Source organism: Cladophialophora psammophila, assembly GCF_000585535.1.
Source record: "Cladophialophora psammophila CBS 110553 chromosome Unknown aczJe-supercont1.14, whole genome shotgun sequence".
NCBI lineage: Eukaryota > Fungi > Ascomycota > Eurotiomycetes > Chaetothyriales > Herpotrichiellaceae > Cladophialophora > Cladophialophora psammophila.
The window spans coordinates 175,529-192,052 of record NW_006912935.1 but is presented as its reverse complement, the minus strand read 5'-3'; the positions used below and the strand labels follow the sequence as shown (position 1 = coordinate 192,052).

The 16,524-nt window shown below is 51.8% G+C and overlaps 6 protein-coding genes across 6 annotated transcripts; 4 read left to right on the top strand and 2 right to left on the bottom strand.

Moving 5' to 3' along the window:
- Positions 1-954: 954 nt before the first annotated feature.
- On the top strand, positions 955-2,112 carry A1O5_08616 (uncharacterized protein; the record flags this gene model as incomplete). Its single annotated transcript, XM_007749197.1, has 1 exon — positions 955-2,112. The coding sequence occupies one exon, from the start codon at positions 955-957 to the stop codon at positions 2,110-2,112; it is 1,158 nt and encodes a 385-aa protein (XP_007747387.1).
- A 432-nt stretch (positions 2,113-2,544) lies between these two features.
- On the top strand, positions 2,545-3,513 carry A1O5_08615 (uncharacterized protein; the record flags this gene model as incomplete). Its single annotated transcript, XM_007749196.1, has 1 exon — positions 2,545-3,513. One exon carries the CDS (start codon positions 2,545-2,547, stop codon positions 3,511-3,513), a length of 969 nt encoding a protein of 322 aa, XP_007747386.1.
- Positions 3,514-3,634: 121 nt separating this feature from the next.
- Positions 3,635-4,606, bottom strand: A1O5_08614 (alcohol dehydrogenase; the record flags this gene model as incomplete). Its single annotated transcript, XM_007749195.1, has 1 exon — positions 3,635-4,606. The coding sequence occupies one exon, from the start codon at positions 4,604-4,606 to the stop codon at positions 3,635-3,637; it is 972 nt and encodes a 323-aa protein (XP_007747385.1).
- A 963-nt stretch (positions 4,607-5,569) lies between these two features.
- A1O5_08613 (uncharacterized protein) lies at positions 5,570-7,670 on the top strand (the record flags this gene model as incomplete). Its single annotated transcript, XM_007749194.1, has 2 exons — positions 5,570-6,026; positions 6,235-7,670. 2 exons carry the CDS (start codon positions 5,570-5,572, stop codon positions 7,668-7,670), a joined length of 1,893 nt encoding a protein of 630 aa, XP_007747384.1.
- Positions 7,671-10,321: 2,651 nt separating this feature from the next.
- On the top strand, positions 10,322-14,065 carry A1O5_08612 (uncharacterized protein; the record flags this gene model as incomplete). Its single annotated transcript, XM_007749193.1, has 1 exon — positions 10,322-14,065. One exon carries the CDS (start codon positions 10,322-10,324, stop codon positions 14,063-14,065), a length of 3,744 nt encoding a protein of 1,247 aa, XP_007747383.1.
- A 97-nt stretch (positions 14,066-14,162) lies between these two features.
- A1O5_08611 (uncharacterized protein) lies at positions 14,163-16,115 on the bottom strand (the record flags this gene model as incomplete). Its single annotated transcript, XM_007749192.1, has 1 exon — positions 14,163-16,115. The coding sequence occupies one exon, from the start codon at positions 16,113-16,115 to the stop codon at positions 14,163-14,165; it is 1,953 nt and encodes a 650-aa protein (XP_007747382.1).
- Between the last annotated feature and the right edge of the window lie 409 nt (positions 16,116-16,524).

The window sequence follows — 16,524 nt, the reverse complement described above, 5'->3', positions numbered from 1 at the left end:
CTCAGAGTAGCGATCTATTACATAGTATTAGTACCTCTTTGAACATCCAATGGCATCCGCCGTCAGTCTTAGACTCACTGCCAGTCTTCGGAAGCCCTTCTTCTGGGGTGGTTCAGCATTATTAACTTTTGAGCCGACCGTGCTACGTCTCCATCGTCGACCTCAGAAGGGAATTTACTCTGTATACAATATAGTACTAGTATCTTCCACCGAGCCAGTTCTTACAAAAAATGTCCTCGCGCTATTCGAAAGCTCTGAACACGACCACCAACAACATCATCGTGCCAATCGGGGTATTACTCCTGACTCAAGCAGCGCCGGAGCCATTCCAGCTCCTAACGGAGATGAGATCGCAGCAACTAAAAAGCTTATGAGTCCCTCTGTTGGAGAATGTCCTCACTTACAAACGAGGGGACTCTAGCAAGAGATTGTGCGAGTATGAGGTGGATCAAGTTCGGGAAGAATTTCCATCAAGCTCCTGGTAGGAGACAAAGATCTGGTGGAAACAGTTGAGAGGGTGCAGAAGGAGACGGTGAGTGGATTTGGGAGTGAGAAGTACTAGCGGGGACCTGTGTCCTGTTAACTTCAATGCCTGAGGACTTCAAGTTGCCATGGAGTTGAGGAAGCTGTCGTAAAGAGGAGTGACGCGCAAGGGAAGGAGGTATTTTATGAAATGTTGCCAGTATACTAATAGTACATGATTTATTCACTAGCGCTATCCTAATAGTGCCTAGTATACGCTAGCTCTCACTAGTGCCATACGGCTTCTACTAACTGCGTCCCTACCAGGTCACTTAGTACTTCATCGCTTTTCAACCATGACAAGCACTTCCGCCACTTTAGTAGAGCCCTGGTCTTTCTTACCGAAGATCTTTGTCTGCGCCATCCTGACCAGCAGCACACTTACACTTAGCGCTCTAAGCATACTCGAGTCACCCTTTCTCCAAACCAACCATGCTAGCCAATACTAGCATCGCCATTATTGCACCTCTTCCCATCCTACTACTATTGTTCACCATTGGAGTTTTCAATTACAAGCACCTACTACCTCTCTGGACATATAAAAGGCAGATCAAGCTCGATTTCTCGCCCAACGAACTTTCTGGCGTCGATATAGCTGTTGTCTTAGTTATCTTTCTGTTGAGATCGGTCAAACATTCAATACTCTCGACATACAAGTGGATATGCAACGCCAGAAATGATGTCTCTGAAGTTCCAATCTCCCCAGATGAAGACGAACTATCGTTGGTCATGCCGTTTCGACCAACACAAGCAGACCTCAGTGCCTATTCCGTGGCTGTCAAGAATTCACTAGTTGATAGGGACGACGTTCAGTTAGTCAGCTCACAGCTGCTTCTCCTCCTATCAGCTCTGAGTGAGCCAGCCATGCTGTTGTTACTTGCCCACCGGTCGTGTCAGATACGACCTCTAGGCTCCGTCAACGTAAGAAACCGATTCGAACTGTTGAGGCCCGACCTCTGCACAGGGGAGACATTGGTGTCTTTCAAAGAGGCCTTCTTGACTGCAAGGCTCTCAAAGCATGTCCGCACGGTCAAACGAGGGTTTGAGGTTGACCTCACGGTAAGCTTGAATGTTCTAAGCAAGGATTCCACCGACTCGATCCCGGTCTTTCGGCAAAATTTCACTATTTTGCAGTTCGCAAGAATTCGCGCAGAGATCATTCAGGGACGGAATGCCGCCCCAGATAGTACTATATCCACCCCGGCCTGGTCAGCTTCGATACCTCTCACCGTCGAGTACAATGACCCCACCGGCTGGGCAAGGCTCTGCAAAGATTACAATCCAATTCACATCTCGACGATCGCGGCAAAGCTCTTTGGATTCCCAGGGAAACTAGCCCACGGCAATTACATCGGTGCATTAGCTGCCAAGTACATTGCTTTTGCCAACGCGAACGAGCCGCTTTTTATGGAAATTACGTTCAAGCGGCCCGTGGTTGTCCCTGCGCACTTGGAGTTGAAGGTTTCCCCAGCGGCGGCAGAAGAATCACAGTCACGCCTTGTTATTATTACATTGTTCCAAATTATTAGCAAGAACAAAATCTGCGTCGAAGGGAGAATTGGCCAGCTCAAATACACGGCCAACGCCTGATGCTGCCAAATCCCTCTTCTCGACAAAGGGGTGGCAAGCGAACAATGACGAAGTCGACTCCCGATCAAGCCGCGGAATCAGTCGGCAAGTCGGGTCCCAGCCTTACTAAAGGAGCTGTCTCGCTGTTCAATGGCGCAGAGCCAATTTTCGGAATGGTCGGCGAATCACAAGCCACTCGATCTGGAGATCAACGCGTCGGCGGCTTGGGTCAAATTTTAACATTTTCGCGCATGTGAAGTCCGAGCCTCCCTCCTTTCCAATCTGCGAGTTTTATGTGTTCAAGGCGCAATTGCGACGGTCTGGGAATATATACTTAGTCTAGTCCTCTGCTTCCTCTCTTTTGCCCGTGTTTACTCCATTCAATCACATAGATCTGTACTGTGAATCCCCCTTCAATTGGTGTTTCAGAAATCTTGCCGGCCGGAAAACAAAATGTCGTTCATTCTTGCTTATCGAAAACCAAAAGAGAAACTGGCGAGGGCTCGGGCGCGAGCACCAAGCATTCCCAGGCTCCATGAGAATCTTGCAAAGCTCAAATCGAAGCCCTACAGGCTGTTAAAATTCGAAGAGCTGCCTGAATGGTACCAAGGTAACCACTTTACGAGATCGGGCTATCGACCAGTATCCAACTCATGGTCTACTTGTATCTTTTCTCTCGGGCACCTCCACAACGAGTCGGTCAATATCTACACTCATCTCATTCCGGCCTTCTGTCTTGCTGTCGGCCAAGTTCTTGTCTACCGCGGTCTCAGCTATTTCTACCCCGATGCGTCAATGGCTGATTACGCCGTCTTCAGCATCCAGGTCGGCGCTGCAATCGTCACAATGCTGCTTTCCTCTACCTATCACACCCTTATCTGCCATTCCCAGGATATCGAGAACTTAATGCTGAGAGTCGATTATGTGGGTATCCTGACGCTGATTTTAGGAAGCTTCTTTTCCGGAATCTATGTTGGATTTTATTGCGAACCTCTGCTCCGTCGAGTCTATTGGGGCATGATCATTTCCCTTAGCCTCATCACGGCCATACTGGTTTTGCACCCAAAATTACAGGGTCTCAGATATCGGAGTCATCGAACGTGGGCTTTTATATCCACCGCACTTTCAGGCTTCGCACCCATCATTCACGGCCTTTACCTCTACGGCTGGAGCGAGATGTGGGTACGCTCGGGGATGCCCTACTGGTTTCTGGAGGGCATCGTGTACGGGATGGGCGCTTTCTTCTTCGCGACTCGGATACCCGAGTCGATATGGCCAGGCGACTATGACATCTGGTTTTCATCGCACCAATTTTTCCACGTCTTGGTGGTCATCGCAAGTCATGTCCACCTATATGGAGTTTGGGTGGCTTTTGATTGGAACTACGAAAACCAAAGGTTCTGCCCTGCGATCGGGTTATAACCAGTGGCGGCTGATTCGTCTATGCATTTACGCGACCTAGAAACAAGAAACGTGGGAACCCAGCTTGGTGGCTGGTCAATTGGTCTATGTGGTCGGTCTATTGCAGATCTAATTTCTATGCTCAAACAGTGAATTTTTGCAGATTCTCGAGCCCAGATTCCTTTGCGATTTTGGCGACCTGCTCTTCACCGAGCTCGTCGAAGATGTCGTAACCCCATCGGGCAGGGAAGTTAAACCTTTTGTGTCTCTCGAGCGCGTTCAACCTTTGCATCGCATCGTCGGGGAGGATAGCATCTTGAAAGTTGTCGCGGATGCGTTTTTCGGTGACACTCTTGGGAAGCACCACCGTCCCGCGTTGGACGGCCCAGCTCACGAGGACTGCACCGGGGTCCATCCCCAAGGACTTTGCAATGGCATGTACTTCGGGGTCATCGACCGTCTTTAGCTCTCCGGTCATGTTATTACCCAGGGGACTATACGCCTGGACCAGGATTCCCTTCTCATTGCAGAAGGCGAGTAGTTCGGGCTGCTGAAGATATGGATGTGCCTCCACCTGGTTAACTGCAGGGACTACCTCGCAACTGGACAGGAGCTCCTTCAGACGGCGAACGTTGAAATTTGAGACACCAATTGCGCGGGTCTTCCCAGTCTTCAACAATGCCTCCATCGCCTTCCACGTCTCGTTGAAATGCACACTTGACAGCCGGAACACGCCCTGCTCGTCGAGGGGAAACCACCGGTCGCCAGATGCGAAAGCCACGGGCCAGTGCATAAGGTACAAGTCGACGTAGTCGAGACCGAGATCCTTTAACGACTTGTCGAGTGCCGGTTCGACATCCTTGGGATCGTGTTTGCTGTTCCAGAGCTTGGTCGTAATGAAGATGTCTTTCCGGTCGACGCCACTTTTCCGAATGCCTAGGCCGACCTCTGTCTCGTTTCTATAGATTGCCGCACAGTCCAGATGCCTGTACCCAGCCCTGAGAGCTATCTCTACCGCCTTCTCGACTTCGTGCGGTGCAGCCTGCCACGTGCCGAATCCGACAGCAGGAATTTTAGTCCCTGTATTGAGGGTAAACGTTCGATTGAGTGCCATAGCTGCTGTCTTGGGTTTTCTGTGAATGATCGAGGCGAACAATATATTGTGTTTGGGGAGAGAGATCGAAATTCTACCACTGCAGAAGGAGTTGCGCTTATCATCCTCAACGCAGCATCATTCCTTCGCTTTTCCTTTTCTTTTCCGTATCCTGCTCAGGAAACTTTTCCACCGGACACTCGGCTTTGTCGGCTATTGAACCGGTGCCCGCGTTGCGTCAAACCGGATCCCAAAGTCAAGGGAGTGTGAGGAGGTTTTTCCACGGCTTCCCGACGGAGGAATCGCCTGTTTGCCGGCTCTAGGCTAGCCTGCTTACGCCCTTTCGAGGTTGGCCCTCGCCCAAGACACTGTCTGGAGCCGAGGAGATTCCGCTGTTCCAGGATTTCCCCGCCACCGAATCTTTCTCATCAGAGCAGCTTTTGATCCTTTGTCTGTCAGCCGTCCCTACGGAAGGCAGTTGGTCCAAAGTTGTTCGACCCACGAAGGATGGACGAGTCCAAGATCAAGTCTCCGACGGAGAATGATGCTCTCCCATCCAGCCCTCCCAAGAGACGCAAGCTCAAACATCCACGCACAGCAAGGGCTTGCATGTTCTGTAGGAGGTATGTGATCCCCCTGGTGCCTCGGCGGCAGGGATTGTTTGCGAACGAAGCCTCAAACCAGCAGACTCCATTGGAACCTTTACGTCCTCCATGCCTGTATACTGACGGTGTACCATACGTATCCAGACGAAAAGTGCGATGCTCAGGCACTCAACCCTGTGATTACTGCAGTGGTGAAAGTGTTCGCTGCGAGTACGATGACGGTATTGCGAGACCACCACCGAGGGCTTTCAGTCATGCCCCAATCTCTGGCTCAAACATCCATCCGGTTCCAGTAAGTTGGCATTCGCCTGGCAGCCCAGCTGGCGAGCGTGCAAACGCCACTACCTCAATCACGCAATCGTCGAACCGGGCAGCCATCATGTCACGCGAGCATACACCCCATCTGTCTCGAGGCCCATCTCTGGAACCGACCTTTGCTGAAGGCCACCATATTGCCGCAACAGCGGGAGTATCCTTCCTTTATCATTCATGGAATCGAGGTGATGCAGTCGAGGGAGAGGCTGTATTACCATCGGCCCCGTTGACCTGCCATGGAGACATCCCTCCGGTTCAAGTTCGACAAGACCAGCCGTTCCCCAAACGAGAGGAGGCAGATGCGCTTTTGGAGCGCTACTTTCGTTTTGCAACGCCAACCTATCGCTTCCTCCATCGGCCAACGCTCGAGAAGTGGACATCTCAACTGTTGTCAGGGGCTCGTATGTTGACCGCAGAAGTCGCCTGTACCCTGTTGGTGTTCTCGCAATCGCTTCTGTATACGAGGGAGGGCGATAGATACGTTGACGGCGAGGACCAAGACCTCAACCGGAGCCAATTCTGTAAGTTGTCCCCAGGTTGTCATGCATACACGGTCAGGATCCCTGGCCATGAGGGACGTGCCTTGGTATCTGACGACTACACATCGGTACCACGGTTTCCTCAGCGGGTTTTATGCTAGGTCAAATCCACGACATGGAGCCCAGAAATCTTTTTATCCCTGGCAATCGGCGACTATGGCGTAATTGCTGACTCGTCTCCGATGCACAGATTTCGAGAAGGCCAAGTCGCTTCTTAATCAAGAGCCTGGACCAGCCTCCGTTACAAGCGTCCAGGCCAGGCTTGCCATGTGTCTGTACCTTCTGAGCACTTTCCGGATCAACGAATGCCGGTTCTGCTTCAGTCTGGCTTGCACGCTCTTGACATCCATAGGCCTGCACAGAAAGATTTCTTCCGCCCACAGGCTAGATCTGGTGACATTGGAGTCGCGCAAACGCACATTTTGGTGCGCTTATGTTTTGGATGACTATCTGAGCGTCATGCTTGGGCGGCCGCGAATGCTCCGCGACGAGGACATCGACCAACCGTATCCTCGGAACATTGACGATCAAGACTTGCTGTCGTCCGAATCGCCCGAGGACCTGCCCTTGCATGGCAACCTGGAAGCGTTCATCGCTCATGCGGATCTTGCGAAGCTAATGGGACGCAACAGCGATCTCCTCTATCCGATCCAACCACTGTCCGAAGATCAGCTATTCGACCGTACCAACAGCATGCTTGAGGCCACGCTAGAGTGGAAAGACAGTCTCCCTGACTTCCTCAAACCTCGCGATAAGACACTGGCTGGGCAGCGAACGTTCGAGCGTCAGAACACCGTCTTGAAGCTGGCGTATGCGCATCTGCGGATTCTTGTCACTCGGCGGTGCCTGCTCGCGGACTTCTCGCGCCTTGGCCGAAGGGCCTCGTCGGTCCTAGACGAGAGGGCTTTGAACCCGATTCGGGAATGTGCCAGTGCCATAAGCACCATCCTCAATACCACGTGTGACTTGATTCAACGGGCTGCCATGTACCAGTCCTTCTGGTTCACCCAGTATATCGCTCTCGTCGCGGTGTCTACCCTGTACGTCTTCGTCATCCAGAGCAGCCGCGCCAACATTCCACCAGGTGTCTTTCCCGACATGAACGTGTTCTTCGATAAGGCTAAGCTTTGCCAGGACCAACTAGCCACGATGGCACCAGAAGGCAGTCAGGCACGGCGGCACTGTCAGCTGCTGAGTCGGCTTCGACTCCGTGCCGAGAAAGATGCTGCGCGAGCGAAAAGGAGCAATGGAATGAGGGCGTCGGGCTTGGAGCAGACAGCGATCTCGAGGACGGCAGCGTCTCACGAGTTCGCGCCTCCATCGACGACATCACATCTGACCTCTTCTTCGGAACCAGCAGACTCCCAGGGCATCCCAGGTCCTCGACCAACCCACCCTGACCCAACTTCCGAGCAACCTGAATATGCCAACGACGCGGTCCGACCCGGGGGCGAAAGCGGTCTGTCTCGCATGGATGGGGACGTAGATGTGGACGCGGCGCTCGTGAGCCAGTTCACGCCATCCGACGACGACTTTATGTTTCAGAACCTCCTGGGCTGGGGCTGGGAGAGTCTGGACACGGTCGGGTTTCCCGGGGAGGGGGACCTGTTCAGCATCCACCCGTGAGTTAGCTTTCTTTTGGTCGTAATAAGTTGTAGGTCCGCGGCATGTATTGCATAGCATAGCATTGCATAGCGTAGTATAGTATAATATAGTACTCAAATGTCCTTGTCAAAAAGGGTGGAAATTCTCAATATGGCCTGTATGCTCGTCGTGGACAAAGATGTTAGTTGCTGCTAGAACTAGCCCCTCTACCAGCGGCGGCGACGTCGTCCTCAGGCAGCGGTAGAGTGAATTTGATTCCAACCCCCCGTTCCAGATGTACACATGTACATATCTACATGAGTAGTCGTGGGTCGTGAGTCGTGGCCTGGGGCAACGGAAACCACGTACCACTTTCTGTGCTCGTCGTATCAAGGGCATCGGGAACGAGATAAATGGATCACGTCAAGAGCATCGGTCATTGCGCCGTTGCATGGTTTCGGTTAGAGGCACCTTTTCACCAGTCCGCCTTGGCTTTTGAGCGCGTTCATCCGGAAACCTTGCTGGCCATGGATGACTGTGAGAGGGGAGGGGGATATCGATCCCATCACCCGTTTACCCGCTGATAGAGACTCACCGCTCAAAGTGCACAGATTGACAGAATTGTGACGGACAGGAGCCCTCGCCCGGGGTAAGCACACGTCTAAATCCATGTCGAGGTCGGGTCCAGGGACGAGGTCACCCAGGTACGGGTACAGTAATTCCAGGTCTCGCATTCCAGCCAGGCCCCTGCCACATTACCCAGGCACAAGCACGCGCACGGGTAACTAATATGTCGACCCTGCCTGATTGCTCCTTGCATAAACATACACATCGGATTAGAATCGCGACCACGTGAAATGCTCTTGCCACCAGCACGCTGTCCTTCCAACTAACATGACACATGTACTGCGCAGACCTAGTGAGGCTATCTGGGTAGGAGGATCAACTTCAAGTTGTCTGTTGAATGTACGGGGCTTCTTTACGCTGTCGTTCCAGGCCGGCGACCGCTCCGCTAGGATGTTGAATCTTTCACGAGGGGGATTTAAAAAGGGGACGAAGGCCGGTACATGCTAGTCTAGAAAGGCGCCCTAGTGGAAGACGAACAACTTCTTCCAGAGACCTTTCATTGAACGATTGAGGATACCCAGTGTCTCTCTCTTCTTTCTTGTTCCTTCACAAACCTTCCGTCCAATTTCATCTTCTCACAATGGGCGAAAATTCTGGTGCCACGATCGAGCATCATCACTGGGCTGCCCATCTCCACAACCCTTCCCAGAGGGTATCTGCCGATCGACCAACCTTGGGCACAGGATGGGCCTGCTCCTCGCTCTCCTCTGAACCTGCGACGTCGGCCAGAACCAGCAGCAGCGACCTCGAAACGTCATGCCTCCGCCCCCTTATCCACACCCACGCCCGGCGCAGCCTATCCAGCCACAGGCCTACATAGTTCCTATGCACATATCACCAGTTTATCCACTTTCGGGGAGACATCGGGGCAGCAGAGGAGGAAGAAGAAGATATCTGCGCGAGCAGCAGATCTATGGCCTTGAGGAAGGAGAGAGGCGATACCGACGACGACTGGCCGGTGCCCTTTCCGGGGGATAGGTGGTGTGTGTGTGTGAGTGCCTGTTGGTCAAGGTATGACTCTATAATGATTTCTGATGATAGGCAGACCTTGCGAAATTGTGAGGACAGGTCGGGAAACCTTGGGGCTTAGTGTGAGAAGGCAGTAGCAGCTCGGGTTCCTCGTAGATAGTCTAGTTGTTGGGGAAATGTCCCGGGTTGACAAACCGTGCGATCTAGATAAAAGGGCTGCAGACGAGTGATGGAGAGATTACTGTAGCCCTCGAGGTAACGTGCGAGCGATGGATCCGAGATGGCCGCCAGCCTTCAGAACTTTGACCGTTCCGAGAAGAAATACTCAGAGTACAATCTGTCCTCGTTTGTCGTGCCTCCCTGCTTCAGCCCGCTTTGCACTTTTGATGGACTCGCTTGTGTCCGTTCCGTGTTGCCCTCGAGATGACTTACCTTCCCGACATTTTCGTATGGAGAGATCGAGCCGGTCACCAACGGATTAGCTAGCTGGCCAGATATCTCGTCCAATGTCTCCCTGGGGCACTCGTTGCCAAGACCTTTGGTGGAATGCGATGAGGCTGCTCCCCCCTGAACAAGACAGCATCCCAGACTCTGTCAAGATGAGCATTGTGATTTCTTCCGTCGGGTTGCACGACGGAATCCCCGCCCTCTGGCAGGGTGAGTCTGAGTGTCCGCCTTCAGTGTTCAGGGGCTTTTTTCCGCCTATGACTGTATTCAGCCAACTAGCCTGCTGGTGCGGAGTGTCGGGCGTACGTCGACTTAATATGGGGCCCGGACAAGCCCCCGCGTTTATTTGAATGGTACGCAACTTGAGCCGACGGAATTCGATGACCGAGTTTGCCAGAGAACTGATTGTCATATCGCTCGCTCATCGCATATTTCCATGGGGGGAGTGGGCCAGCAACGGCTGCCAGCAACCTCAAAAAGACAATTCCCTTCTTTGGACGAAGCATTTCCGTTCTTGTAGGCACCCGGGAGGAAGATCGGGGGGAGATTCTTATATGGCCCATCTTCTCCATATGTCTCGCCTCGAGCAAGCTCCATGATCTCTGCCCAAACCACAACAAAGACATAGAATCGATATGGCGTCAGTGGAAATGATGTCTCCCGTTCCTATCTCAAAAGTCGGTTCGGTCACATCTACGACGGTCCAACCGCCAACGCCACCGTTATCACCACCGCTCCCGACTCCTCGAACAATCACAGAGCTGTTGTCACTGAGAGCGCGAGAGTTTCCAGATGAGCCTATTTTTGGGTATCCCTCGGACGACCTCGACTATCTCGAATACACATACTCGGACCTCGTGAGAATATCTTTTCAAGCAGCACGAGGTTACTCGAAATGCTTGCCGGCCCGTACCGACTCGAACCAAGAGGCGCGAGTCATCGCTTTGCTTGGGCCTTCCAATTTGGATTATTTCTTCACCCTGTTAGCTCTGTCCAGACTAGGATTCACGGTGCTCTTCCTGTCGACGAGAATATCCGAGGCGGCGTATTTGTCGTTATTGGACGTCACGGAATGCCGCCACATCGTGATCGATCCGTCATTTCGAAAGACTGCAAATGCACTTATGGATTCTAGACCCAGACTTGAGGTCATCGATATTCTGTCCCGCAACCAGTACGTGGCCGACGCACAACTAGACGATACTGAGGCACAGCAGTACTTTGATCTGGACGAGGAGTCTTCCAAGGTTGCTTGGATCATCCACTCATCTGGCTCGACTGGCCTTCCGAAACCCATCTACCAAACCCACAAAGCCGCACTGAAGAATTATGAGAACAGCTTGAGAATGCGTGGCTTTGTCACGCTGCCACTCTTTCACGCCTTCGGGCTCAGCAACGTCTTCCGTGGTATCACCGCCGTCAAGAAGATATACATGTACAACGCCAACCTGCCGTTAACCAGTCAGCACCTGCTCAGAATCCTGACAGATCACCAATTCGAGATCTTTCTCGCCGTACCATATGCACTCAAACTCTTAAGCGAGACGCAGGAGGGCGTCGATGCGCTGGCGGCATTGAAAGTTGTCATGTTCGGAGGCTCGGCATGTCCAGATGCTCTGGGTAACTTGTTGACTGAAGGTGGTGTCAACTTGATCAGTCATTATGGGACCACTGAGACGGGTCAGCTTATGACATCTTTCAGACCTGCTGACGACAAGGCCTGGAATTACGTCCGAGAACACGAAAAGCTGAAACCCTATCTCAGGATGGACCCCAAAGGTGGGAGCCTTTATGAGCTTTGTGTTTTGGACGGATGGCCGTCAAAGGTCGCGACGAATCGTGATGACGGATCGTACGCGACGAAAGATCTCTTTGAGCCCCACCCGTCGATACCAGGAGCGTGGAAATATTGCGGGCGACTTGATGATACTCTTGTCTTGGTCAATGGCGAGAAAGCCATTCCCATTGCCATGGAGCAGGCGCTGCGGCAGAACAAACTGGTTCGAGAGGCGGTCATGTTTGGGGCGGGTAAGAGCCAGCTAGGTATGATGGTCATCGCTTCCGAGCAGGGGCAGGGCTTGGAGGACCGAGACTTGATCGAGGCACTTTGGCCAACAATCAAGGCGGAGAACAAGTCATTGCCTGCCTATGCCCAATTGGCCAAAGACATGGTCCGAGTTCTGCCCGCGGGTACAGCATATCCTTGCACCGACAAAGGTTCACTGATGCGCCAGGCATTCTACCGAGCCTTCCATAAAGACATCGAAGAGGTTTATCAACAAGCAGAGTCGAGGATGGGTGGCACACTTGTACTCTCAGAACCGGAACTGCGAGGATTCCTCCGAACACATCTGTTGGAGCTTTGTCATCAAGATGAACCCTCCAGCCTTGCAGATGATGCCGATTTGTTCTCGTCGGGTGTGGACTCCTTGCAATCGATGAGGCTCCGTGCAAAGATATTGAAGGAGATTCAACTCAACGGCAACTCGGTACCACAGAACATTGTCTTCGAATACCCAACAATTGCTAAACTGGCCGCTGCCATTCTCAACATCCGAGATAGCAAATCTGTCGAGACGCGGGACGTGGTCAAGGAGATGGAACAGCTTGTTGCTAAGTACGGCGTTTTCCCCAAACATGTTCCTGTGCCATTAAAGTCTCTGGAGAATTGCATCGTTGTCACAGGCGCGACTGGATCGCTTGGAGCACACCTGGTTGCACAGCTGGTTCACCGGGAAGATATTTCCGAGGTGTGCTGTCTGGTACGAGCCAGTTCCGAGACTTCTGCTCGTCAACGGGTCATTAGGTCGATGCAGGAGCGGGCCGTATACCACGAACTTCCACTGAAATTGCGTCGCAAGATATCCTGCTATGCATCTGACTTTTCAAAGGCAAACCTGGGCCTCGATGACAGACTCTATGCCAGCATTTCAGCAAAGATCACAAGCTTGGTGCATTGTGCCTGGTCGGTCAACTTCAACAAAAGCCTCAGCAGCTTCGAGGCAGACTGCATTGCAGGCACCCGGAATTTGATACTTTTTTGCCTTTCAGCCAGACAACCTACACCTGCTTCTTTCAATTTCTGTTCGTCGGTTTCAACCGTGGCGAGCACCCCTGGAGATGTCATTGCAGAGGCACTTCCCCCCAGCTTCAAGTGCGCCCAATGCATGGGATATGCGCAATCAAAACTCGTGACTGAGCACCTGGTGACTCGAGCCGCCTCTCAAACAGGACTCCAGGCCCGTGTTCTGCGCGTCGGACAGATCATCGCGGACACTACGCATGGAATCTGGAATGACACCGAGGCCATACCTTTGATGCTGCAAGCAGCCACCACAATTGGTACCCTCCCAGCCCTTGACGAATCTCCACGTTGGTTGCCGGTTGATAGAGTCGCGACGACCATCATGGACATCTCCCTTTCAAGCACCACACAGTCAGTCTTCAACATCGTCAATCCCCGTATTTTCCATTGGACGAAAGATCTCCTACCAGCGCTGCACAGCGCAGGTCTATCATTTGCCCCAGTGGGTCAGCGCGAATGGATTCGCCGACTGCGCGCATCGAATCCAGACCCTGAACTGAATCCCACGATCAAGCTTGTGGAATTCTTCACGAATAAGTATGACAACGACGTTACCAAACGGAAAATCTTCAACTATGTCACCTCTTCAGCAGAACAAATCTCACCTGAGCTGGGTAGTGTGCCTGCTTTGTCTCCAGAGCTGGTGAAGAAGTTCGTCGGCCACTTTCTGAAGACGAGTTGGTTGCCCAAACTGCCAACGGCTGGCAATCGATCGCAGTCACAGACCCGGCTCATCGTCGCAATAGGTCCATGTGGGGTTGGTAAGAGCACGCTTGCCGCAGAGCTTGCGGAATCCCTATCGTGTCCGGTGATTGACGGTGACGTTATCCATGATGCCATTGCCGCTGCAAAGATGAGCCAGGGAATCCCTCTAACCTCGTTAGACAGGCAAATCTGGCTTGGTCGAGTCAAAGTTGAGATCCTGGAATGTGTTCGAGCTAATCATCTTGTCCGTGGTGGTCGGCCGCGACCCAATGAGGGAAACAGAAGAGATGTCATCTTCACGTGCTCCGCACTTTCCCGTTCCCATCGCGATGCGTTGCGAAACATTCTGCCCGCGGCCAACGGTGAGACACAAGTAGAGTGCATCAAAACTGTGTTTGTCGTGTTGCAGGCCACAGAGGACGAAATACTCCGGAGAGTGGCGCAGACAAAGGGACATTACATGAAAGTTGATATGATAGCACCTCAGTTGGAAGCGATGGAAAAACCTGGCGTTGACGAGACGGATGTCTTCCCTGTGGACGCAGAGCAGGAGATGGAAGTGATTGTCGGGGAAGTTTTGGCTGGGTTAAATGTCCTAGCGTAGACAATGGCACTTCGATACAATCGGTATTTGGGCGCTGGCGAGACAGAATATTGGTAGACTGGTGAGTTTGCGAACTGCGACTGAGAACATGTGGAATTCACCCAGGATCTTCCGAGAGCAGGTCGAAGCCATTTGTGCTTCGCGTAGTAACTCCTTGAAACTTACTCTGCTGCTTCCTTTTCCTTTTCTTCGATGTTGTGGCGATCCACTCTCCGTCTATCGACCTAGGGCCCTTTATGTTTGCCGCTTCACTTGTGTCCTCTTTCTCCCGTTGAGTGTTGCTGTAATTGGGATCAAGCTGGTGCTTCAAGAGTTCAATTGCCGAAGTCCGCGTTTCAAGATCCAGGTCACTCAGTTTAGCGCGGATGTGTGGGATGTCCAGAAATAACGTTTCTATCGGAGGCATTGTTGATAATTTGTGATGGATATAGCTTATAAGTACTGAAACATCATCGGTATGGGCAGGTTTTTGGATATTTGTCATATTTGTATTACCTGGAGTCCCTTTTATGTGATTCAAAACATATCCAGTCATTTGCGCAAGTATTCGGAGGGAGTACAGCACTGCATGAATATTCGCGAGGAAGTGGATATCGTCCCAGTTTATTCTCATCGGTGCCATTGGAGAAAATTGGGTCGTCGATGGCCAGCCTAAGAGCCGTAAGGTCTGCTCTGAGGTTGGGGTGGCCTTGTCAAGTCTGATTTTCTCTTGCTGAATGAGGTGGATGGCGAGCAAGTACCATTCTACAAGAGTAGCTCCGTTACGGGGGATGGGGCCTTGCTTGCAGGATGAGATATAGGTGTCCAGGAGTTGGAGGAGTTCGGCTGCTTGCTTAGCGAGCTCGGATACATTCAAAGTTGCGACCGAGAGAGAAGTGATTCTCTGTCCCTTTCTTGCACATTCTACCATGTGCGGTGACGTCCCCACGATGTTTACTGGTAAGGTCTTGAAGAGCAAGGAATATGCAATTAGTCGAATATGTGCTCCATATGACCATGAAGAATCACGTTGAGGATCTTCCAGGAGAGGAATAAAATAAATATGTGGTGATTCATCGAAGTTACTGACAATCTCTGCTGTTCGTGGATCCATATTTTCGAGATAGGAATGCGGGTGTGCCGCTTCTGGCAGAGTCAGGGTGAATGGTTTTGCAAATGCCAAATATTCGTTCTGCAATCTCTCCAACCTCGAAGAGTCCCTTGCGCGTTCTTGAATGTTTGCAAGCGATGCTGAAGAATCAAGGAAGCGCTCGAAACCAAATCCGAGCAAAGACGACACTTTGAGCCTGGCTGCAATGAGGTTTGGGTTGAGAGATAGCGCGGAGATATAAGACTCCCTGTGTGAAGGTCTGCACTTGCTTTCGATGCTATGTAGCAACGCGACCCTGCCATTGGATCCGAGGTCGTGAACTGCAAGGTCGGAATCGTTTGTAAGGATCGCCACAACGTGTGCGGACTGTTGAGCAGCAAGAGCACAGAACATATCAGCTTCACCCGGGACCACATGGACGCAATCACCCCATTCAGTGTTGCATAAAAATTCAATCACACTAGCAACCATGAATGGCGGAGGTGGGAGGGTAGACTTCCTCGTCGACAGGACGGGAGTATGCCAGAGCATCTTGTCGAAGTCTCGAAGATCAGGTGAAGCAGCAATTGGTGGAAATTCAGGATAGAGTTTGCGGTATGTTTCTAGCTGCTGCCGCAGCTTCTCCATCCGTTCCAGGCGGACATCTCGTTTGGACGTGGGAAGTCCTCCGTCGAAGAAGATGTGTTGGATGTGGATGCCATGAGCTTGGAGGTCATTGAGGAGGTGGTGCAGGGCTTGGTTGATTTGGAAGTAAGTTGGTGGCAGAGTGGCGCGCGCCAGGCTATTCAACAGCTGATGTGCCAGTAGTTTGTTATACACCCAGTACACAAGTGAGGGTCCGTCAATGATCAGATCTTTGATAATGGTGACTTCAGCCTGAAGGGAGGCTGGAGGTGGCTTGCCCAAGACAATGTGATCCGCATAAGAAGCGAGATCCTGCGACAGTCGCGGGATTCCCATTGTACTCAGGGGGGTAGCTTCATCACAAGTGAGTTAATCAATATGAGCCTGCCACATGTGCAATGCTGTTCCAGACGTTGGAAGGACAAAATGATTTGGTGGTGAAGGGAATTTTGTTGCACTTGGGGTCTTTGATGGTTCACCGAATATTGTGCGCCTATCATGGATGCGATCCACCGTGCTACTATATATTCTCGCCTCCTTCCGCAATCCCTCTTCCTTTCAATCTTCAGTGGACATCGACATTGACCAGGAATCATTGCCTCGAAACTCAGTGAAATACTAGGGAGTCGCTAATGCTAATAAGTACAAATTTATCTCATTGTCTCCACAGAACGACGCATGTTTTGCCATATCCAGCACACATTCCCTTTCTCTATAGCCCATACCCCACCAGGTTAAACTCCAT